General features: G+C 32.5%; 2 protein-coding genes across 2 annotated transcripts in view; one reads left to right on the top strand and one right to left on the bottom strand.

The window, feature by feature from the left end:
* Window positions 1–6768: 6768 nt before the first annotated feature.
* Window positions 6769–9886, bottom strand: LOC111628225 (26S proteasome non-ATPase regulatory subunit 1-like). The gene has a single exon (XM_023371966.1). The coding sequence runs from the start codon at window positions 9802–9804 to the stop codon at window positions 6886–6888; it is 2919 nt and encodes a 972-aa protein (XP_023227734.1). The 5' UTR covers window positions 9805–9886; the 3' UTR covers window positions 6769–6885.
* Window positions 9887–11142: 1256 nt separating this feature from the next.
* Window positions 11143–25884, top strand: part of LOC111628227 (replication factor C subunit 3-like) — a 54634-nt gene continuing 39892 nt past the window's right edge. Inside the window, exons 1-2 of the mRNA XM_023371971.1 lie at window positions 11143–11426; window positions 22647–22852. Of these exons, the coding sequence (XP_023227739.1) occupies window positions 11340–11426; window positions 22647–22852 (293 nt within the window). The 5' untranslated portion in view covers window positions 11143–11339. The remainder of the gene's footprint in view (window positions 11427–22646; window positions 22853–25884) is intronic.

The raw sequence follows: 25884 nt of genomic DNA, 5'->3' as shown, positions 1-25884 counted from the left end.
GGTTTAGGTTATGTTGATAAGAGTATAACGATTTTCGTTATAAAATAATAGATAGTTCCTAAACTCCTAGAATTAATTATTCTATTTAGGTGTATTAGCGGCTTTGTTGCATTTAATTGAGAGAATATTTGAAGAAATGCAACGGAATCGCGAATAAACACTTAAATACAGTCACATATTGAGAATTAATTGTTGGACTATTATTTCAACAACTAATATTCAATGTACGATTGCTAACTAAGGTATCCTACTACAGTGTTCTTCGAAGCGCGGAGATAGAAACTCAAGGATTGGATTGAAATGATGGAATAAAGCAACGCAACACGGGAGATCTGCCAAGGGAGGTGTCTCCCGTATGATCCATATCTAGATTTTAGGCACTTGAAGAAAACTCGGAAAAATCTACATGGAACTGATTCCTGGGAATCATTGCGTATCTAATATGTCTTCAGTTATTAGATACGTAATGAAAACTAGGAAAACTCCACTTAACCAATTCTTTGATGAAGCGCAAACCTACGACCAACTACCAGTTTTCAATGGTAGAAACATATGATCACCATCATCGAGTAGCCATAAATGAATTGGTTTTGTTGTTAGACTAGACTGCGTGNCTTATTTTTTATCACAAACATATCACTTTCATTGAGCCTATGCAGTTGGGGGTTTAGGCACTGCAAGTCTCATTTTATTAACAATGCAGAATATAAATAAAAACTTGTTCTAAATCAGGCCTCAGTCATGGATCAGAAACACCTAAATTTCAATAAAAAATGAAATTTTTGCATTAAAAAAGTCTGTTTTTAAAGTAGATGCTTGTATTTTTCCATTCTTCAACTCTAATACAGTTTTACCTATTGAGACTTGTAGGGTGCAAGATTACTGAGAATACACTTAATTAACCCAACAGTTAACCATCTCATCTTCTTTACATTCAATTTTAACACGTTCTTTATACAGAAAAAAAAAGTCGTCGAAATTCAAATTCTATCGTGTTCCTGTAAAAGCAGACATTTATTTTTTTTTCTACGCATGTTTAATTCGAGATTCCATATGCAAACTAAGTTCATCTGATCGTTTGTCATGACAATAGAAAAAAAAACGTAAACAAAAATACATTCGGAATTGTGAGCATAATTGAGTTTATTGTAGCCTAACGTATTTATTCATTTAAAATAAATTCGCTCAAGAAATTTATTAAAATTTGGAAGAAAGTCAATCGAGGCACATTTCTAAGTTAAAGCAGAGTTGATCGACTCTGGTCAAAGTTAATATTCGATTGATCTAGTCTAGGTTATGAATTACATCAGAGTCGGTAGATTAACTGGTCTTTCGACTATTAGTTCAAACTCAGCTAGAGGCAATATTTGCCGCTAGTTGGCGCCACTGTTAGCAGAAGAGCGTTGTTCTTAATCCTATCATGAAGCATTCATTCACTAGATTCTCACATTCGATCAATTTTTAAAAAAAAAAAAAATGTATCCCGTACGGTAGTATTCAAGTAACGTTTCATTTCAAATTACTACGCACCTCTTTGGGTACGATTCATTATCTAGAATTACCTCTAACGTTCTTTTACGCTGATATGAGAGTCGTCCTTTAGAAGTTTTCCTTAATTCATTGACTGTATTCGCCATGTTATATTCAAGAATTAATTGCTTAAGTAACTTGATATATATATATGGCTCTGTCCTACTTGATAAACACTTTCTTCATAAATAATATATATTTTAAACATTATTATTTACAAAAAATACTAAGCATCAAACACCAAACGAAAATTATAATGACCGGGTTTAAATCACGTTGCCACACGAAAAATAAATACTATATAATATTCGATAATATTTAAAATATCTTATTATTTTATCTTATTTTTAAATTATCTTATTATTTTTATGAAGTGTAACTATTAAATAATTAAATTTTGTAAACTGTAAAAATTAATTGCATATTAATTATATAATTAATTTAATATTTAATTCATATGTAAAAATTATATTTTATTTCGGGTTTAGGTTATGTTGATAAGAGTATAACGATTTTCGTTATAAAATAATAGATAGTTCCTAAACTCCTAGAATTAATTATTCTATTTAGGTGTATTAGCGGCTTTGTTGCATTTAATTGAGAGAATATTTGAAGAAATGCAACGTAATCGCAAATAAACACTTAAATACAGTCACATATTGAGAATTAATTCGGTGACTCAGGGGAGCCAGCAGGTAGACTCAAGGGAGATCACGCATCCTCCAGGGTCGGGAAATGCGAATTTCAAACGTCCTTCCCAAGGCGAGTTGCAGCGCAAGATAGGGAGAACACCTAAGAAGAAACGCGGGGGGGAAAAAGACTGATGCTCTTCCTCCGGGCACATCGGAATCCGAGGGTCTCGTATCTGACATGGAAATCGGCGACAGGACGGGCAGAACGGAAATTACAGACGATTACTGCGTAGCATCACCAGCGGAGTTGGCAAAACTCCGTCGGCGCCCATCTCTTACCTCTATACCGAATGTCTGACAATCGGCAGGGGAGGCGGGATTTTACGATTGTTCACTGGAATGCGCACGGATTACGGGCTAAGAAAGACCTTCTTCTGATGGAGCAGTGGTTTCAAACTGTGGATGTGCTCATGATCCAGGAAACGTGGTTAACGGGAGGACAGTCTTTTACCTTACCGGGNTGTAAACGTGTACGTGTGACGTTCGGCGCCGCTTTCCCGTAAGCCTAAAAGTTTGACGATGGTGTTTGGAATGTCGAGCGTGATTCCACCGACTATCCAAACACCATTGTCAAACTTTTAGGCTTACGGGAAAGCGGCGCCGAACGTCACACGTACACGTTTACACGTTTAAAACGTGCGCCTCAACCTCTCTAATAGCACAATTTAATACTTGTACTATTATGTCAGTTTTGTTCCTTGTCATTTATTTAACTAAATATCAAACTCAGCATTTTTAAAACACTTAATAAAACATTAAACACCTTCCATCGCTGAGAAATGTTTATTTAATAAAATACGTTTGAAGTCATTTACACCCGAGGATGGTTTATTCCACGAGGCTGAAAATGTTAGTGTTTTATTAAATAAACATTTCTCAGCGATGGAAGGTGTTTAATGTTTTATTAAGTGTCATTTATGTCATTTATTTATCCATAAACCTTGTTTTGGGTTTAAATAAAAGCTTTTTCATTCTTATAATAAAATTCATATAGAAAATTATGAAATCGAACTCGAAGGTTATATATCTTTCAATAAAAACAAAATATTCTACCTCACAGCGATGCGATCTAGCGCTCTTGAAGTGATTGCAATGCCCCTGATGGTAACATTTGTCTCTAGTTGATTTTAGCAACGACCGAAGATAGATAGTCGAAAGACCAGTTAATCTACCGACTCTGATTACATCAAATTTGATTCCGTGACGTCATCCTCACGCCGATCGGCGTGGAGTAGAGATTTACTTTTGCTGTCGACTGGACCTTAACTTGCAAGTCAATAAAATAAACACGATATTATTTAACGTCTTTACTTATTACTGTTTTCCATTGTACTGTACATATACAATGGGACCTGGTTAGCTCGAATCGGTCGATGGAAAAAAGTTTCGACTTAAGAGTTATACAAATTCGGTAAAAATCAAGATTTAGTGCTTTTGTTTATCGGTGACCCATAATAAACTTACCATATATCCATACGATATTTCCTTGGGTCTTATTACAAACCTTTCGGTGCTGTCTAGAAACTTGAAAGTCTTAATCAAATGGTTAAATAAGCTATACAGAAATTTCTGTTCATACCTGAGTTTAATAGTTTTTTAATTGAGATATTTCCCGCCCGAAAAATAAATATCGCGATACTTATTTTTTATCACAAACATATCACTTTCATTGAGCCTATGCAGTTGGGGGTTTAGGCACTGCAAGTCTCATTTTATTAACAATGCAGAATATAAATAAAAACTTGTTCTAAATCAGGCCTCAGTCATGGATCAGAAACACCTAAATTTCAATAAAAAANTATTCGACCTCACAGCGATGCGATCAAGCGCTCTTGAAGTGATTGCAATGCCCCTGATGGTAACATTTGTCTCTAGTTGATTTTAGCAACGACCGAAGATAGATAGTCGAAAGACCAGTTAATCTACCGACTCTGGGTTAAGTTATAAATCTACTCGCGATTCACATAATGGGGCGAGAGCGGCCAAATATCTAGCAGGCAGGCGGCTAACAGCCCAGGACCGGTCCTAGAGGATCATTGGAAGTGGTATACGATATTTCGGTGTGTAGCTTCCACCAGCTAAATCGTCTGAGGTTGGTGCTCTGTAAAGCACATGCGCAAATGCGTATAATCTGGCTGCTTTACACCAGATATTTTCGCCGTGGATGCTGTCCCGTATTCGACAATACAGCGCTTCCATTCCGCCACTGATATTTGAATATACAATAGCAATCTTATCGTTTTTTTTCGCATGTAGTATAGAAATTTGTAATAAGATACATAATGCGGTTATAATAAAATATTAATTTTAATTCAAAATACATTAAAATATGAAAATAATCGCACAATATGTATTTATATTTTAGAAAATACGAGGAAAGCGGCGCTTCCAATGACGGCAGGCCACTGCCAGCTTCCCATAAGTCTTCCTTTGATGCATCCTCCTCGGCTGATAGCTCACGCGTCGCGTTGCCGTAACCAAATAAACCAAACTAATTCTAACAAGCGATTAGGACATTGTCACAACGTTCTCAATTCTTTTAGTGGTGGTCTTGCCCCTGTACATCATACTTTTCCTGTCAGCAATAGAGTCGTGCCGGTTATGTACTGTATCTAACTCCGTTTAGGGGAAAATTTTGAATCGAAATAATAGTTAATTGGGGCCTCCTGCCCCTAAGTTTTCCAAACCTGGTCTCATCTTTCATCCATATAACTCCTTTCTCGAGATTAAGGAAGGACGGACAGATGGGTCGTAATTTATGTCTACAAGTTTTTCAAATTGCAGCCCAATAATTTTTCTATAAACGCAATATTTACGAGAAGTAGTCTAATAATTTTAATTTGCTGTTGTTATTTTTTGCCTGAGTAACGGCCGGGCTCATCTGCTAATAATTAATAGTATAAGAAGTTTTTTTTTAAATAAAATATAACAGATGGTGCCAGCACAATTTAAATTTCTTTGCCCGGAAAGTTATGCAACTTATTGCTAGATTTTTTTTTATTTGGTATAATCGAATTTTTAATGCACACAAAAACACGAATTATTGTGTATCTGACATATGCAATTATCACTATAAAGCCTAAATTGTATCCAATACGAACAGCATCATATTCAGAGAAGCTAGTATATTTCTCTAGTTAAGTAAGGATGAGAGTCCTTTCATTTTAGCAAAAATAATTATAGAAAAGTACCTAGACATAGCAAATCATTTGAAGCATTAGAAATAGCATTGACAAGTTTAGAAACATAATTTGAAGCAATTTTTCAACTCACGACGATCATGCGAGCCAGGGATTTAGCAGTGCAAAAAAAACTATGTAAGACAAAGTAAAATAAACGTTTTCTTTAAAATAGAATTGTAACAAGTAATTTTTACGAGTTAATTTTGGCTTCGGTGCAGGTAGTGTTGCCACCTTTTTAAAATAGCTGACCCGGACGGCAAGTGAGGTTTGTTCGAACAGGAGTTCCTGATGCATGCGCAACGTCATTTTGCAATGCGAAGAATAACGTGCAGTGCATGGCGGTTCTAAATCAGTTACAGTTACGTTACTCCTACCCAAGTAGGAGTAACGTAACTAACTAAATTAAGAAAAACAACTACAGATGACCTAGCTCTATCGGATATTGGAGACGTGATACACGTCTCCAAAAAAAAAAAAAAAAAAACAGGTCGACAGGCTGCGCACGAAATTCCCGGACGGGTGGTAACACTAGGTGCAGGAGGCCCCGATTAACGATATGCAAACTTCCGGTTTAGACCGGAAGTCACGTTACTTCGATTCAAAATTTCCCCCGAATGGAGTTAATGACCAGCATGACTCGAGACAAAAACAAATCTACAATCTTTGTATATATAATAGCATATTACATCCACTTGTTAACCAATTATTCAGTGTACAACTTCATTGATATTAATGTTAAATTACTAATAATTAAAAAATGTTTTATATCTGTAAAAACGATGCCAAATTAAATAAATTAATCGTGTTTCGTCTTCAACTTATATATTTATTTCTTAATTTCAATAAAAATGAGCCAAATCAAGAATTTGCCAATTATAATCAATCCTTCTATAATAAAATTTGTTAAAAGCATGTGATTTAAGCTGCAGTTTTCAATATACAGTAAATAACATTGAAATTCTTAAAAATGAATTTGTTGGATTCGTGTCAGGAAAAAAAGAACTACAAATCAATGTTATAATTAAATATTTTAATGTGAAAAATGTTTATGATGTTCTTTAAGATGATTTTTTTTTAATAACAAGTTTCAAATTCCAAGCTATGACTTTAATATAATCAAAATATAATTATACTATTGAGAAAGTTTTTACATTTTAAATTGTAATAAATTTTAAATTTAAATACTTTAACATTTAATATTCAAAAATTTTTTTATAATTAATAATTATACTTACAACAGTGTGTCTTGTTTTTAAATTATCATCATAATTTGCATAAAAACAGTGAGAACAAATTTTATTTTGACAAATTCTAATATATTTCCATTCAAAGTAGCTTACTAAAGTTTAAAAATATTTCCAGCATTAAATAAGAGATGCATTATTTTAAAGAACCGATAAAGTTCATATTTTTTATCATCATATATGAACAATTGTTAACAGAATCAAAAAACAAAAATTGAATGTTTACAAAAATTATTATTAATCTTCACTGTATTCAAATGGTTCGGGTGGATCTGGTTCTTCTTCATCTTCTAATTTTGGACCACCGGCTACGACTGGTTCAACAAGTTCTTCTTGTTCTGTTTTCTTTGAATTACTCATCATTATAATTCCACCAATTGTAATGTCCTTTAAAGGAGTATATTTTGATCCTTCTACCATTTGTATAACTTTTAACTGTTGTTTCATAACTCTTGCTGGATTCGATAACATTTCAAAATTAGGTTCTGGTTCTCTTTTTTCTGGTTCGTCGTCTTTAGTAGATTTTTCTTTCTTACTATCTTTGCTTTCTTTTGGTTCTTCCTTTTTCTCTTTTGATTCTTCTTGTTTTTCCTCATCAACATCCATTTTTTCTTCCTTTTCTTTTTTTTCTGCTTCTTTCTTTTTTGCTTTTGCTGTAATTGACAAGACGGCAGTTGTTACTTTTTCTCGTTCTCGTTCTTTCTTTTCTTCTAATGGAGCTGGATATCCATAGGTTGAAGGTTTGGCATTTGATTTAAACTCCATTTTAGGCATTTTCAAATCGGCATTTAATCCAATTATGCAAGTAGGTGTAAAAGCAAGAGAAATAAAATGTGCCAAAGGAAACCAATACCAATATTGTGTGAATACCAACATGCCAACTACAGCTGCCATATTAGTATGTCCGGTTCTTGACTGGAGTGAAATTGTTACATTACGACCACCTCCATCTATTATACCTTGAGCTAAAATAGCACCAAATTTTGCCATCACGTCATCATGTTTATCATTAATGACTTTACTGTAAAGTTGACGAAAGTCTTTAACTTTGGGACAGGTAACTTCTGTTTGTTGTATAAGAATTAATGATGATGCTATTAAAGCTCCTTGTCTTACATAGTTAACAGGATCATTTGTCATTGGTTCAAGTAATGCTATAGCATCCTTATTTCCAGATCCTGCACATGAAATACCCAAAGCCATTGCAGCACCATATCTGACATGAGGATTATAGCTTTCTGAGAGTAATGAAACAACACTAGGACATTGTTCTGGTGTTCTAAAAAGAATAAAACCTAAAGCTTCCACTGCTGCTCTTCTAACGTCATCATTTACATCACTAACAGCAACATGTAATAATCGACGTATAGCTTGATTATTGCCCGTTCCACAGTAAGCCATGGCAATAGTATGCATTCCAGACCTTCGTAAAAGTGGATCTTTATCAAGACAAAGACTGTCTATTAATTTATCTGCTTCTTCTAAGCGTCCATACATAGTTAAAGCAATTCCAACAGATAAGCCTCTTAATATTTTTTCATGCTGTGTATCTTGAGCATAACTTACCATATCAGATATGGCAGTTGTAGACTTTGAACCTAACATAACCAATCCCATAGCTATTCCAGCTGCTTCTCCAGTAACTGCATCATCTTGAAACATATTTAATTTCAACTGCTCGTAAACATCTTCTCTGTGTGTACCTATTGCAGCTAATCCAAGTCCAAGGCACCCTCCATGTCTTACTTCATTTGATGCTTCCCGTAGTTGAGTTAACAGGTAATCAATTATTGTTCCTCCATGATTAGCATGAATAAGTCCTAAGGCATAAAGTCCACCACCTTCCGTATATCCACCTCCAGGTCCGGAATCTCTTGGCAAATATGACGACATTAAATGAAGCGCTTCTTTCTCGTGACCTTTATGAATTACCCCTAAACTGGCAGTAGCAGTGAATTTTGCCCAGTTAGTTGCTCTAGCAAGCCACTCTAAATTATCTCTAAGAAACTGATCACTAGTTGTTCCACAATGCATAAAAGAATTTGCAATTACTGTAGCAGTATGACATACAGAATTTCTGACGGCATCTTTTGTTTGTTTCAGAATAAGCAAATCGGTATGATTATTTCGAATTAAAAACTGTAAATGAAGGGTAATCGTCATTTCACCACTGAGAATGGTAGACAACTTTTCAATTCGTTCTTTTAATTTTAGTTCATCTTCATTCAATTCTTTCGGAGGTGGCGGAGCTACAGGAGGAGCACTTTCAACTTCCATACTATCATTTTCTGCTTTGGTATTATTGCTAGCATCAGTTGCAGTAGTACTAGCCAATGGTACCGTTGCCTGCAGAGCTTTACGAACTCTACTGAGAAACTGTTGAGTGGCACTTTCGTATAAATCAAATGCTATTTGACAAGCCATCAAAATGCTATCTTCATTACCTTCACATAATTTTTCTAAAATCTCTGCAACTCTTCTGGCATCATCCAAAAATATGAGACATTGACACATATTAACATAATCGGGGGTTTCCAAATCACTGTAAAGATCAGCAAGACATTGAAGGACGGTATTTCGAAACTGACGATTCTGCACAAAAGACATAGCGACTCTAAAACTATAAGTTAACATATTGGATACGTCATTAGAATTCAATATAGCTTTTTTGAAAATATCCATTCTTCTCGTTTCCAGGGCAATTCCAACGGCTTGTCTGTATTGCCCGTCATCAAAACATCTCTGAAACATACGATTGACAATCGCTTCTAAACGAGGATCGACACTTGCGTTTTTTCCATTATTTTCAGCTTCAACCTGAAGTCTAATGTAGCAGTCAATGCATTTTGAAATGATGGTTTCCACATACTCGGATTGCTGATTAACATCAAAGAGATCTCCTGCGCCCAAAGCATAGGTAAGAGAATCTTCGTACGATCCTAGATGATAATAGACTTTGGAAGCTACCAAAGCCGCTAACTGACGATCACTAAAGTCCTCGCTTTCATATAGAACTTCAATCTTACCTATCGCTTCCGAAATTTCTGCCCAAAATTCGTCAACGATATTGTTCAACTTTCTCAAAGCAAATACATGAATTTCTTTCCGATTATCCTCCAAAAGAGAAATAATCCCTCCAGCCGACGTTATCTTCATTTTCCAACAAAACGTTCACCTTCGTAAGCCTAACTTCGATGACAACGCGACTTTCGATGTGAAACGATAATCGTCACGCCACCTGTATAAAATGTTTGTTTTTTTATCTTCGTTATCAAGTAATAAAAATTTCTAAATTTTAAAATAATTTCATATTTAATAAATAATAATTCGTTACATTAATAATATTAATATTAAAATTATTATTTTAAATTGGAAGAAAAAAATTCCATTGTTTTTCGTATCCCAACAATGAATCAGGATTTTTATTTGAAGGAAACATTTTTAGTCACAAAATGTGTGGTTTGCGCATATTCGAAAAGAAAGTAAAAGAATAAATTTATTATTTGATAATTTAAAAATGACGAATGTTAATTTTACTTCAATGATTAATTCTTTCACAGCAGAGAATGATAATAGAGATTCTATTAACAGATTATATCTTAAATATTATCTAGTTTATGGAATCTTTATTTTTCTTTATCCTATAGAAATCATTAAAACTAAAATAAAATATAAGATAATTAATTACAAGAAATAAAAGACCAAAAAAAGTTTTTAAAATATATTTTAAAAACTTTTTTTGGTCTTTTATTTTTTAAGTCTTTTATTTTTTTGGTCTTTTATTTTTTTGGTCTTTTATTTTGGTCTTTTATTTTTTTGGTCTTTTATTTTTTAAATTTCAAGAAATTTTAAATAAATTTCTTGTAATTTAAAACAGTATTATTATCTTGTATAAAACAGTAATTACAACAATAAATTAAACACTAAAACGTAGTGTTTAATTTATTGTTGTATTAATTATAGAAGAACAAGTTAATTTTCAATTATAAACTATCTAATAATTTTATATAAAAATTGCATAAATTAAGTTACAGTATTTGGTTTGTACCGGCCAGACGGTGGAGACGTTGGCCGACATATCCGAACGGACCAACACCCGAAAAATTTCTGAGGATTTTTCGACCTAGCAGGATGACCGAGCGATCAAAGGCAGACTACCGCTCTGGGGGACCTGGGATCGAATCCGGACGAATCGAAAAATCCTTAGAAATTTTTCGGGGTGGTCCGTCCGGATATGTTAAATCCCGTCCTTCACCACCCGGCCGCCCCATTGTGGACCTAGTCATATCCATAATGGGTTTGCTAAAAGAGGTCTCTTAGTGCCCAAAGGGTGGAGAGTTAAAAAAATCCCGGGACCTCCAGAGCGGTAGGCTGCCATTTCGACCGCTCGGCCATCCCGGTTGCCTAATATACACCGGTAAGTCAAACCGGGAGGGTTGGCGATCCTAGTTATATGGTGTTCTGGTGCTCTAGAAATAATTAACGGATACCCATCTCCCAAATTAATCCGTTAAATAGAGGTTTTACTGTATCGATTTATAATATTTTTTGAAAAAATATATCGATAGAAAGTATAATACGGTATAAGTATATTGAAATATACCTACTTGTACTGGCAACACTGAAAAAATTCTTACAACTAGCCGCGAAATTTCATCGGAGGTTATTATTGACTTCGTAATTTCGTGAAGATGAGTTTATGGGTTGATAAACATCGTCCAACACATCTTTCAAAATTAGATTATCATAAAGAACAAGCAAATAACTTAAAAAAGTTGGTAAGTTAAGGAGTAAAAGTTAACCTTCTATTTACACATGCAATTTGCAGCTTGGACTACAGTCGTGGGTCGTAGAAAATGTATAATTTATGTTCTATAATTTATTGAAAATGATTTTGTATCTCAAAAGAAAGTGATTTTAACCTTTATAATTCCACTTGTACACAATTTTTGGTAAACTTCTACAAAAATTGGGTAAAGTTTTCCTAGGTAGTCCCAATGGTAGCACTTCCAGAATCTCGACAACAGGCGTGACTTGAAATCTAATCTAGGTAGCGCTGATCATACTAATATATTATGTACAAATTTGAGTTCTAGATGCTAAAATCTCCATATAAACACTGATAGAAGAAGAAGAGTTCTAGATTAAATGCTAAAAAGTACAGTCGTCCCTTGATACTCCAACAGGTATGGGACCAAAGGTGTGTCAGATTACCAAAAGTGTCCGGATTACCGAAAATAATTACATATTTCGCATTGTTTTGCTAGCAGTAACTTACAATATTCTCTACTCCAACTGTTCGAACAGAACTGCTCACATAAAACACACGAAATGTGTGTCATCGAGTAAGAATTGGATGGGGAGATTCACATCGCAACATGCTTCTGTGCAAGCAGACACGTAACGGGGACGGGTACCTTGACGGGACTACTGAGCATGTCGGATTAAAAAACGTCGGACTATAGAGGGACAACTGTAATTGGTTGTGACATTAGAATCAATGAGATTTAGTATTAATTAAATTTGAAAGTTTATCTTTTTTGTAGAATTTAAAATTATATCTAATATTATATTTGTTATTATTCCCTTTAACAATATAATGTTGGAGATTGTGAAAGTTTCAGAAGAATTTTGGAAAAAGTGCACTTTGAGAGATTTTTTTCATATGTTGGAATCCGACTTTTCAAAATTAGACGTCGACAAGAGAATATCTTCAGATATTAAGTTTGCTATTCACCTTGGTTTGCAACCCGTAGATGATGATTGTAGTAATTGCTTATTTCGTCATAAATTAATTTATAGAAAAGATTGCAATTCTGTATCCTTTAGATGTAACCGATGTAAAATGAATAGTTCACCGTATGACGGAACATTCAAAGGTAAATTTGGAAAAATTTCATGGGGGTGTATTTTTTCTTTCATATAGCATTTAATATGTATTGAGTGTTCATTGAGTGCTACTAGTTTGGCTGTGGGCATTAGTAAACGCACTGCTGTAGATTGGGCTAAATATATGTATGTCTTGTTATGATGATTTCTGTAAGTAATTTGTCAGAATTGAAAATTGGGGGCCTGGATAAAATAGTTGAAATAGATGAAACTGTGATAAGCAAAAGAAAAAATAAAAAAAGGCGTATTTTGAAGGGAACTACTCGTTGGGTTGTTGGAGGAATTTGTCGTCAAGATAACACGTTTTGTATGAAAAGTGAATGACAGATCTGAACTAAGTCTTAACTGGGTAATTTCAAAATATGTAAATTCTGGAAGTATCGTATACACTGATGAGTGGAAAGGGTACAATTGTCTTTATGACTTAGAAGGCATTGACATTACACATAAGTCCGTGAAACATGCTGAAAATTTTGTCGATCTTATAACTGGTGTGCATACACAGAAAATAGAACGTTTGTGGCATTGTTTAAAAAATAGAAAAAATTTGCCTATGCATTTTACTGAAGATCTATCAGATTCTTACTTATATTGTTTTATGTATAAGAAGATGTTTAGATGGAAACATTTAAAACCTGGAGAACGTTTTGAATTATATGCTAAGCATTTGAGTAGGATATATCCTGGTTCTGGACAAACCCCAATTTGAAAAGAGCTGGAAAGTGTGCCTTCTGCCCCTGAAACAAATACAAAGAAAAAAGAAAAACTTAAAAATAAGAAAGTGGAAGTCTGTTAGAAATACTGTTAAATCATCATTTAAGAGAAAGGATGAAGTTTCTAAACAAATAGATGATTTATGTTCTATGCTCAAAATAAAGAAGAAAAGGAAATAAAAGTATGATAAATGTGAGTTGAATATTTACGTTTTTTTTTTTATATTTAAATTAAATAATTGTTGCCATCTTGTTTGTGGGTGTATGTTCACAAACAAGATAGTGACCAAAAGTGCTGCCATTGGGACTACCTAAGTAAACTTTAACCCAATTTTTAGTATATACAGTGGGTGATCGGTTAACGAACATAATCCATTCCAAGACTTTGCTCACTATTTGAATTCTTCATTAACCGATTATTGATTTACCATAGGTTTTTATGGGAATTTGATTAATTCATTCTGGAAACTCCAAAAAATAAAAAATATATATACTTTCTTACTATGTTTATTTATATGTAATAATAAAAATACATATATACACAGTATTGCATTTTTATTAGTCATGTTTTTTTCTGTTTGTGGGGCATTAAAGAATCTGTCCAATGTTGATTGGACAGATGTTGATTCTCTCTTCTTCAGGATTTAAAAAAAAAATAAAATAAAAGACTGGAATTACAAGGGAGAGTTTCAAAGTTCAGAGGAATACTATCCGATCAGTATGTACTGGGTTGAGCATCAATGTTGACGTCTCCCGCGCTTTGAAAGGTTTCAAATTGTTGCCTGAAAACAAGGGAGGACCAATCAATATTCATTATTTTATGTCGCTTCTTCTTGTGATTGTTATGTGAGGTGTTCATTGTCCAAACATAAAAATCTTTTGCAAAAGTATTTGTTCCGATTTGTTCGTTAACTGATCACCCACTGTAGTTAGCAATCTTTCACACTTTTAATAGGGAAATCACATGATCTGGACTGTGTGGTTGATTGCATGATTTGCTCATCAGTTTTGTCTTATGGACCTTTTTATGTGGGTAAATGGTAAATGTCATATTGTCTCTAAGTGGTCGTCCCCCCTGGCTTGGTGCATGACTCAGACAAGTGCATGGGGCGACAAATTTCTATAGAAATAAAACTTGCAAATTTGGCCAAGGCACTGTTGCTGAGGGAAGATGTCCGAGTGTTTTGATTGAATGCCAAGGAAATGAAGGTAAAAATAAAGATTTAATCTCTGTGAGCATTGGTAACTGATATGTCGAGTTCTGTGTTTTTACCTTCCACATGCTGTTGTTGTGTCTGAGAGAAGAAAAATTTTCATAGTAAGCTGTCAGCCTGTTTCATAAAAATTGTAAATAATACAATATGGATGCTAGGCATTCTAATTGTCACACAAATGTATTGTGCTTGGCAGAAAGCAACTTAGTGGAACTGAAAACTTATATTTGGTAAATACTTGTGTTATAAATGGTGGTTGAGGGAGAGAGTGGGGGATGTAGTTCCAGAGCCTGAGTCTATAGAGCAGCTTGGACTAGCAGACTTATTATTTCTTACTACTATACCAGTAACTTGAATTTGGTGATAATTATTCGACAAATATAGCGAAATATTTATTGAATAATTTGATAATAAATAATAATTAATTAATTAACTGTGGTCTGGTTATCTTTAAAACTAATGAATAAAATTAAAGATGTTTTTAACTGTTTGTATTAATATTTAGCTAGTTGACTGACCAGCTGAATCTGGCTTTGGGAGAACACTTATGCATTTTGTAAATTGATTTGTCTGTAAGATAAAAATTTTGCATATATGTTTGAGACCTTATTGTATAAAATATGGTAATTTTGACAGCAATTACATATGAAATCAACAAACAAACACATAATTTACTGTATTTATCAATTAATCAATCAATCCTTTATTGTTTGAACCTTAGTTCATTACAAGGGGGTTGCATAAAGCTGAAGATAGTGCAACATAAATTATCAATAATATAATAGACTAATACGAGATATTATAAAATACGTACAGTGATACACAAAACTGAAGTTAATACAATTTAACAAACTAATGTAATAGCCTAGTACACAATAATAGAAAGTAAAATACACAATAATAATCATTTTTTAAAAAATGTGATATATTGATTATATCTTTTCTAGGATTTAAATCTTATCAAATACTTTTTCTGCTTGCTTCAAATTTTATACAATGAAAGAAAACATGTTCCCAAGTTTAATACACTTGCTTACTACAATTACTACAAAATTTCTCCAGGATTTATTATTAGACTACTATTATACATCAATATATAATTTGACCACATTACATTTGCAGTATTGAATGTTTTACATGATAGTTTATGTCCATAAACAAATAATCCTCACACAAAAAGTTGTTTTAACACTATAATATAATTGAAAATGTTTGTTTTTTCCAACAAAAACCATTCTTCTTTAGGGTTGTTCACAGCACACTTATAATTAACATTTGATAGCTTTTGATTAAATGAGGATCTTGAGACAATCATAAGAAAGAGAAACTGTGTTGATCTAGCAAATTTTTCAATGCCAGTGACCAATTATTTGTAGAATTATCCATCATCGAACACAATTTATACAGTTTACTATTTGCAAATTTAACATAACTTTTATTATCTAATTTTGAAACTATAAATTGTGTAACAAAATGAAACTATTGTTGTTATTGTTATCAATATTCTAGACACACCAAATTTCAAATGTAACATGTAAGCTGGAATTTTATGGTACAGGTAGCCCTCGGTTTACGCCACAGTTCTGTTCCTACAAAAGCCGGCGCAAATCGAATCGGTGTAAAACGAACCCATATTTACATTGAGGTATAGGGTTAGATTCCACATAAGTGAAAAATATGCAAATACAGTAATTTTGTTTATTAATACAATATAATACAAAATACATATAAATTTTTAATTTTTAAAATGTATTTTATCATAAAATAAAGTAAAATGTTTTTATTTAAAAATTTTAGTTTCGAATTTCTTACATTTTTCGGAAAAAAGTATCCATCTTTAATTGTTTACATTTTTGATTTCTTTCATTAAGAATTTCGGAATATGGTCGAATATGATGCTCCTTTTTACATTTGCACTTCACTCCCAACATTGTCTAACTCACAAACTTCATCCGTCAAACTTTCCTTAGTTGAAAGGATACGTTAACCCGACATAGAGCTACAGACGAGCGAAGACACTGATTGGTCGACCACTGGTCGCCGTAGCGCATATATAAGGTCAGTTTGAGCGGGAAAATTCAAGGTGGCTAAGGAGAGATAAATATCGTCTGGCCAACGAGAAGTAGATTTGTCTCACTAACGATAATTTGTGATCGCCGGAAGTGCTATTGCGTCGTAAGGTGTTTTCCTGAACGAACTGATACAGGATACATTCATTGGCGCTATGGATTCGGACGCCATTTATTGGACTATTAAGTTTAATATCTTGACTCGTGGGTACCTAAACGTTTAGTATTTTAATATTAATTTAATGCAAATGTATACATACCCAATAATATTAAACAGAAAAAATAAATATATTTAATAAAAATCTGTGTTTTAACGAATGTACAATGTCGCGGCTCGGGAAATACGTCAACACTGAAATGAAAATCAGTCTGGCATAGGGAAAATCGGGAAATTTACACCTCGAAACGGCGAATTGCGCAGCGGCGTTATTGTGAATCGGCGTAAATTGAACTGGCGTAAACCGAGGGCTACCTGTATAACATAAAAATTCTTCAAAGATATAAAGCAAGGACAATTCCAGTTTATTGTAATAAGTAATTGCCCATACAAGAGCAGCATAAAGTAATAGACGAAATCATTGAACAAAATAGCTTTATATAGATATAAGCAGAATTAACTTTAATTCTTGAAAGAATAGGCCATATTCAACACATTGCCAATTTAGCCTTATGTATATTATAATTTTTGGCCTGTAAAAATTGTCCAGAGATGAAAATAATACTCCAAAGTATATGTAATTTGAAATGATCTGTAAAGGCTGATTATTAAAAAACCATCTCTTTCTGGGTAATTGTCTGCCACCCTTCTTGAATACCATTACAGTAAGACCTCACTTAACACTGATTCGATATAACACAGTCTACTCAAAGCCTAAAAAGAAAAGCTCAAAATTTACACTGATTTAAATTATCATGGCATTTCATTGATTCATATATAATACAATTATTTACGAACATGAACCAATCAGAAAAGGGTGGCAAAAAGGTGTACTTTTTTAAAATCTACATTTGTTTGATGCAATTTGGAAGAAATATAACATTGTGGACATCATAGGCAATATTGGCTTTGCTTGGCAAGAATTAAATGATAAATGCACGAACGAAGTGTGGAAGAGGTTATGGGTGAAGGTATCCCAGAATTCTCAACAAGAAGAGTCTATCGTGTATTGTTAGGTTGACCAAATTGTCAACCTAATTGATACAGCATGACTAGGAGATGTAAACAAGCAGGATATTGAGGAGTTACAGCAGGTTTCTTGTGAAAGCCTTACCAATGATGACTTTCAAGAACTGGCAGAACAAGGAATTCATGTTAACTGGAAAACAGAGTTTCTGCAAATGAAGAATCCAAAGAACTTGTTACAGATTTCCTTAGTAAAAGTTTGGTAATGATAACTGAAATCATTGATCAAATTGTAGCAAATGATCCAGATTTTGAAAGGAGTGCAAAAACAAAATGAGGCATTTTGGATGCAATCTTCTGCTACCTACATTTGCTTAAGAAAAGAAAAAGCGACAAATGAAACTCCAGGACTTAATTGCAAAAACAAGAATTTCAGAAAAGCCAAGACCTTCCTCATAAAAAAATTTGTGTGCATATGTTTGTTATTTAACTTATATTATTATACAAATTAATATAAAAGTAAGTTAAATTTAAAGAAAAATTTGTTTATTTTTGGTTGCATGTTCCTTGATCTCTATTTACTCTGTTAAAATGACCTCATTTAACGCTGTTTTGTTTAGCACTTTGTCGTCTAGGAATGCATTCCCCACATTAAGTGGAGTCTTACTGTACTTTTGTTTTAGAAATATTTATAGTTAATCCATAGTCATAGCAAAATTTCTCCAGAATTGCAATTTTACTTTGTAACATTTGTGGGATATCAGCAAGAATGTGTTGTCAGCATACATTAATACATGTAACTCAACTTCATCAGAGAGAGAAATCCCAGGTAAGTCAGATTTAGCAAGTAGAACTATCAGATCATTAACATAAAAATAAAAAAATAATGGGCTCAGAATTTCACTCTGCAAAACTCTGATGTCAATACCAAAGGAATTGGTCATTTTAGCTAATATCTGTACTGTTGCAGTAGCTTTGGTATATATATCAATTATAAGGCCAAGAAACTGTTTATTCATGCCCATTTTTTCCAATAGAGACCATAAAACTTTGTGATTAATGGTATCAAAAGCAGATCAAAAGTGTACAAAAACAGCATAAAGTTTTCCTCTTTTTTTCTGCAATTTTAATTGTACTAATGCATTTAATACAAATATTTGATCCTGACATGATTGGCCAGGTCGAAAACCTGCTTGCTCCTAACACAAAATATCATATTTAATAATCTGATCTCCTAATCTTTTATTTAATAAGGACATAAATAGTTTTCCGATTACAGGAACCAAAGATATGGGTCGATAATTTTTGTGATCATACGCATTGCCTTTTTTATTAGGTTGTTCGGAAAGTAAGTTCGTTTTTTTACCACTAGACGGATTAGCCGTATTTTTCTCGCCATTTTTATTCTAAACCGTATTATCATTATATATTTTGACATCTAGCATTTTAAAGCTTATTTGTAAATAATTTTGTTTGATTTTGTGCAATTGTTTATTTTTTGCGTCCCATCAAATATGGAAGATCCAAAGCATCATTTTCGGCATATTTTGCTTTTTTATTACCAAAAAATCAAAATGCTGTTCAAGCAAGAAAAAAATTGTGGTATATGTATGGAGATGATGTGCTGACAGAACGACAGTGCCAAAACTGGTTTACAAAATTTTGTTCTGGCAATTTCAATATTGAAGATGCACCACGTTCTAAATGACCAATTGAAGCCAATGAAAACAAAATAAAGGTACTGATTGAAGCAAACTGCCGAATAACAACACGTAAAATCACTAAGAGATTAAATTTGTCAAATTGAACTGTTTATGATTACTTGAAACAAATTGGTTTTGTTTCAAAGCTCGATATATGGGTTCCACATGTTCTTAGAGAGACGCTCTCTTTGGTGGGATTATAAGGAAATTTTGTTTCTGGAGCTTTTACCAGACAATTTAACAATTGATTCGAAAGTGAACTGCCATTGAGTAAACAAATTGATTAATATCATCAAACAGAAAAGGTGGTCGGAATTGATCAACAAAACAGGTGTAGTGTTTTACCATGATAATGTCAAATTTCACACAAGTTTGGTAACTCGTCAGATTTTGGTTTGGTAACTCGTTTGATAACTTGTCAGTAACTGTTATAACATAGATGGGATGTGCTATCACACCAACCATATTTGCCAGATGGAGCACACACAGATTATTACTTGTTCCGGTCTATACAAATTTTTTTTAACTGTAAGACATTTACTTGAAATGACAATGTCAAAAATCACTTGGATCAGTTTTTTGTAAACAATGATCAAAACTTTTATGAATGTGAAATCATACTACTACCAGAAATGATGACAATAGGGTATTTAACCAAAATGGTTGATATATAATTCAATAAAATATTTATTTATTATAAAAACATTTGTTTTTTTCCATGGAAAAAAACAAACTTACTTTCCAAACAACCCAATATATACGGTATACCTTGGGTTATGTCATTTGGAGTTAAGTTGTTCTCGATTATATGCTGTTTTTCAAAAAAAATATATGGAAAAATAAAAATCAAGTTTAAGTCATTTTATTCGACTTTACGTCTGTCCGCCACAAATATTGTAGTCGTAATATCATTAGAAAAGTGTTAAAAGCACATAAAATCATATTAAAATACTACATTTACAGTAAATGTTAATATACTCATCATAAATCATAGAGAATGAAATATGAAAATATCTGTGACTCTGTGTTGCCGTCTTATTTAGCAGTCTTTAAGAGCTCAATATTGGCATTTTCCACAGTAGTTTCAATATCTATTGTTTGACGTCGTCGTTGTCAGCACCACTTGATATTGGTAAATTTAATATAAATTAGTTTATTTTCTACTGTTGCAAAATAATTTTAATAACTATATTTGTTATTTAACCTTACAAAATCATCTTATTTTATAATGTTGTAGAGCAAACCACATTCACAAATAAAGTGTCTGCGATGTACTGTAAACATCGCCAAATTGTAAACATATATATTTACAAGTACAGTAAGAACCCACTTAATGCAAGGGATACTTTCCTAGACAACAAAGTGCTAAATGAAACAGCGTTAAATGAGGTCATTTTAACACAGAGTAATAGGGAAAGGGGAACATGCAACCAAAAATAAACGGAGTTTACTTTAGTTTTAAGTTATTTTTATATTAATTTGCATAATAATATATGTTAAATAACACACAAACATATGCACACAGAAATGTAAAGTACATTTTTTGTGACAAAGGTCCTGGCGTTTCTGAAATTCTTGTTTTTTGCGATAAAGTCATGTAGTTTCATTTTGTCGCTTTTTTTCTTTTCTTAAGCAAATGTTGGTAGCAAGAAATCGCATTCAAAATGTCTCATCTTGTTTTTGTACTCCTTTCAAAATCTGGATCATTCTCTACAGTTTGATTAACAATTTCGGTTATCATTATCAAACTTTTACTAAGGAAATCTGTAACTACCTCCATGTTTTTGTGAACTCAGGGACCACCTCTTTTCGAAAGTTGAGGACACCACAATACACCAACAGATCCTTGAACTAGTGCATTTGTTATGCTATAGCTCTCTTTTCCAATTTAATGGGATTATTTACATGCAAGGCAAAGGAGTCCTGATGGGTAGCCCAGTGTTGGGGGATTTGTGCAAAATGGTAATTAGAAGATTAGAAAACAACGTACTACCACGTTTCTTACCCAATATCTTATTTATAAACGTTATTTAGATGACATCATCATATTTTGGAAGATGGAACCTGACCTAAAACTCTTCCTAGAAGCCATGAACAACAATCCATACGGGCTATCTTTAGAAGTGGAGCAGCATGACACTTTGAAGGAACTAACATACATACATCTGTATACTGGAAACCTAGTACCATCCCCACATATATTCCAAGAAATTCATGCGATCCTTTCCCGTACAAAATTGCAGCATTCCAAGCGTTAGTGAGAAGAGCTCACATGCACTCATCGACGCAACAAGCTCTTGCAAACGAACTCCTACATATAAAAAATATTGCAGTAGCCCATGGATACAACAACACTCTCATCGAAAATTTGTCTAAAAGACACGAGATTTCCCAAGAAGCCTCCAATAACCAGACAGGTCACTGATGAATATACATGAGGAAGAAAAAGAGAGGATACCTATCACGTATAATCCGACACCGAAATCAATCTATAGCATGATAGCCAAAAGAGGAGGAATAAATATTGCATACAGAAGATGTCAAACAGTCTTCAGGATACTAAGCAATGGCAAGGATCTACTGAACCCCAAAAGGCTATCAGGAGTATACACAGTGCAGCTAGAAGACAACCGATGTGGCAGACAAATGACATATATCGGTTCAATGAAACATTCATTAAAAGTGAGACTGAAAGAACACGATTCGGACATACAGCATGGTAGAAACACAATGGCCCTTGCCACATACGTGTCAGAACAGGAGATAAGGGCGGACCTGGATGCAGCGAACATCATTATAACTAACTCCAACCCTCAACAATTAAAATGGCTAGAAGCCATAGAGATATTTAAGGTGGGAATAAATAGTATATGTATTAATTATAAGGAGGAAATGGCCCTATCTTTAGCATGGCAGATTTTGCTGGATAACAGTGTTCAAAAGAGAAGATTATAGAAATCAGTTTATACGGAGCATGTGCAATACAACTAACTTATTATAGAACATTTACATGTGATAGTATTTGGAAGGAATTCATAACTAATGTTTATTTGAACGGTAATGGCCAATTTTGTAAAGCCTGAGGAAGAGCCCAGGAGGAGCATTGAAAACGTTTGCGAATCTAGAAAAGGAACCACTATGGTTAACATGTTTGAAGAGTACAGTACATATAATATAGTTAAAATAGTTTGTTATTTCATCAATTATTGATAATATCTCACTTGTCAGTTCTATTGAATTATAATACTTAAGGAATAAGTTATAGTTATATTATTACTTTATTCTAGGTACAAGCTGGCGATTTCCCTCATTTATTAATTTATGGACCTTCTGGTAGTGGAAAGAAAACAAGAATCATGTGTTTGTTGAGAGAATTATATGGCACGGGTATAGAAAAATTAAAGATTGAACATCAAACTTTTACTACAGCATCTAAGAAAAAGATAGAAATAGCTACCATATCAAGCAATTATCACATTGAAATAAATCCAAGGTAAATAAATATATAATAATAATCTGAAGTTTTAAAAGTTAATTTTTTTCATAAATTTTATTATAGCATTTATAAAAGTTTCTTAGCAATGGCATACTGCAAACTAGAAAACTTTTATAAAGTTTCTAGTTTGCTGTATGTCAGATTTGAGTTTAACGATAATAGTATATATAATCACTTTACAGAGAGAAAGTGAAGAGATCAAGAATATTATTTGTATTATAAATTTTATATTGTGTGTGTTTAAATGAATTTTCAGTTTACTTTAATAATAAACTAAACAGTTTTAACAGATAAATGACAATCTACACTCGAGAACTACATTCAGTAAGAAGTTGTTTAACAGATAATGGCTGTTCAACAAAATTTAATTTCTTATATTTTAACTTACAAGAAAATAGCATTTTAAAAGACATATGTAAATATTATTCTCTAAAATTGAGTTTACAATCAGATACTTTTGGTTAGAAATTTATTAATGTATATTATTACAGTAGAGCGTCGTTTATCTGAAAGCCGGTTATCCAAAATGTAGGTTAACCGATAGCATTCCAGTCGGCAAATTTAAATTTTTGCTAGTGCTGTGGTGCTGCAATCTTTGGCTATATTTTGGACTACTCCAATATTTTTTTTGTGGTGTGTGTGTTTTAGCTGGCAGCACTGGCACTTTTGTGTGGTGTTTTTCTGAGGATTGTGTGTTGTGCTGAATCAAACGTTTTTGATACTAGATTAACTTCTAAAGTATAATTTTTTTGTTTTTATATTTTTCAATATATTTATTTTGTTTGTAAAAAATAAATAAATAATTTTTAACGATACAATAGCCACGATTATTATTTTAAAAAGTTTACGTTAGGCTTAACATCGACGAAAATTCAATGCAAAGCGACATGCAACGGAGAAAAATTTCAACATGGGATAGGTTAATATATTTTTTCGTACATAATCGGTTATCCGAACAACCCCAGTCCCCAGTTGATTCGGATAAACGACGCTCTACTGTAATTTATTTCAAAATATGTTTTTTTGAATAATCAGAGCACTTTGCTAAAAATTAACATCTTGATATATTTACAATTCTTAACAATTGCATAACAATGTGTGCTCAATTATTAAAGGTTTATTTGCTGAAAAATGAAATGTATAATAAAAGTTTCATACACAAATTTATAAATTTGTAATTTACTACATTAATTTTGTAGTTGTAAACAGACATAAAATTTAATAATAATCAAATATTATTTTAACAATAAATTGAATATCAACTCAGCTTCTTTTAAAACATTTAATATTATTTTAACTTTCAGCCATAAAGAATGATTCAAATCTTTCAAATTAAAAAAAATCAAAATGATTCATATACAGTAGAAGAAAATTTCATATTTTTATGGTAAATGATAATGATTAAAATAATTTATTTATTCAAGATTATAGAAAGTTTATAGGCTGTCTGTGATTGCAATTGTTTTCACTGTTAATAGCAACTCCACTTAAGTTAGTTGATACAAAAAAGCTTAGCCAAGAAGAGTATATTTTCTTACATGCAAGTGCTTGTGTTGATACAGTTTTACCTGTATTTATCCTTGTTTTCTGTTTATCCCATTGTTTTAATTTTGTAATGCAATTCTATTTTAAATTAAGTTAATTATAGCACTGAAAAGAGAGGTAGAATGGGTTGTTCATTTGCAGGTTTGCTATAATGATTATCATCACAACAGTTAGTGATAAGTTGGTTTTATTTTTACATGAAAAATAATGCTATAAAACAAAAACTAAATGCAACTATTTTATGAAACTTACAATAAATGAATATACGAGTAAAAATAGTTCTACATATTGTAATAGTTGTTGTTAGTTGTAGCTGTAATAGTTTTGCTGTTATTTTTATTTTTCTTATTAATGATGTAAATAACAGCAACAGAATGTTTACATCTTTCTATCACTTTGCAAGTGTATTTACCTCCTTTAATTAAATTCTTTTGTTTCTCCTTTAAACTGAAATTAGGTAAAAAAAAAAAAACACATGGCAACATATTTTCGTTTTTAGTAATCAAAACTAGATTGAAATTAAAATGTGAACATATCTTTTTATTTTTCCAGCTATTACAGAACAGAGGGAAAGTATTGTAATCAATCAAATTTTGGCCTTCTGAGTTTTTTGAATTTTTCAACATTTTAAGGTCCCTTGATTCCAAAAATATCAAAAAAGGGAGGAAAAAAATTCTGTCTATCTGGTGCATGTGTTCTGTTTATATTTCAGTATCTTAGGATCCCTGGACAAAAAATTTTGAAATTTGGCAGGAATACTTTTTTACATGGGTGCTGTTATATTTTGGAAATGGTAATCCAAGGGGTAGAGATCATAAAATATTTATCATCATACATTAGAATAGATTCTTTCCCAATGCTCAGGAACATGATTTTTCCATTCAAAAATTGTCTACAAATTAAAGAAGATACTAATATCTATGCTTAGTAGTTTAAATATACCTAATGAAGGAGTTGTCCACAAATTATATAATGCATTTTTAGAAAAATTTTGACTTTTTCTCCTACAATAACACTAACAAATTGCATGCCTCCTCCTTGTTATAATGTTTATCATACTTGGCCCACTTATCCATTGTCTATTATTCCTATATATAAAATATATTTCTCATTGTGTCACATGATTACTAGACAGTGACATTTTGTGCTGTAAACCGACATTGCCAAATTGGGCTGCAAATGCAGATATTCAGATTATAATTTGGAATTAAGTTATTAACTTAAAAATGTAAACCTTAGAATGGATTAAAGTAACTAGGCATTGAGAAATTTGCTATAATTTTTGTAGTAGTAGTAGTAGTAGTAGTAATAATAATAATAATAACCTGAATACAGACACACACACTGACACACTTATTTAATTTTAGTTTTGTTTTGGTTGCTAAGCCTTGACTTTGGTCCGGCATAGTACACAGCCACCGGTGTGAACCGAGTATAACTCACAAAACCCAACATAATAATAATAATAATAGTAGTCTGTATAA

The sequence above is a fragment of the Centruroides sculpturatus genome, unplaced genomic scaffold (assembly GCF_000671375.1).
Source record: "Centruroides sculpturatus isolate CEXI.00-Female unplaced genomic scaffold, Cexi_2.0 scaffold458, whole genome shotgun sequence".
NCBI lineage: Eukaryota > Metazoa > Arthropoda > Arachnida > Scorpiones > Buthidae > Centruroides > Centruroides sculpturatus.
This window is presented reverse-complemented; position numbering and strand designations above follow the sequence as displayed.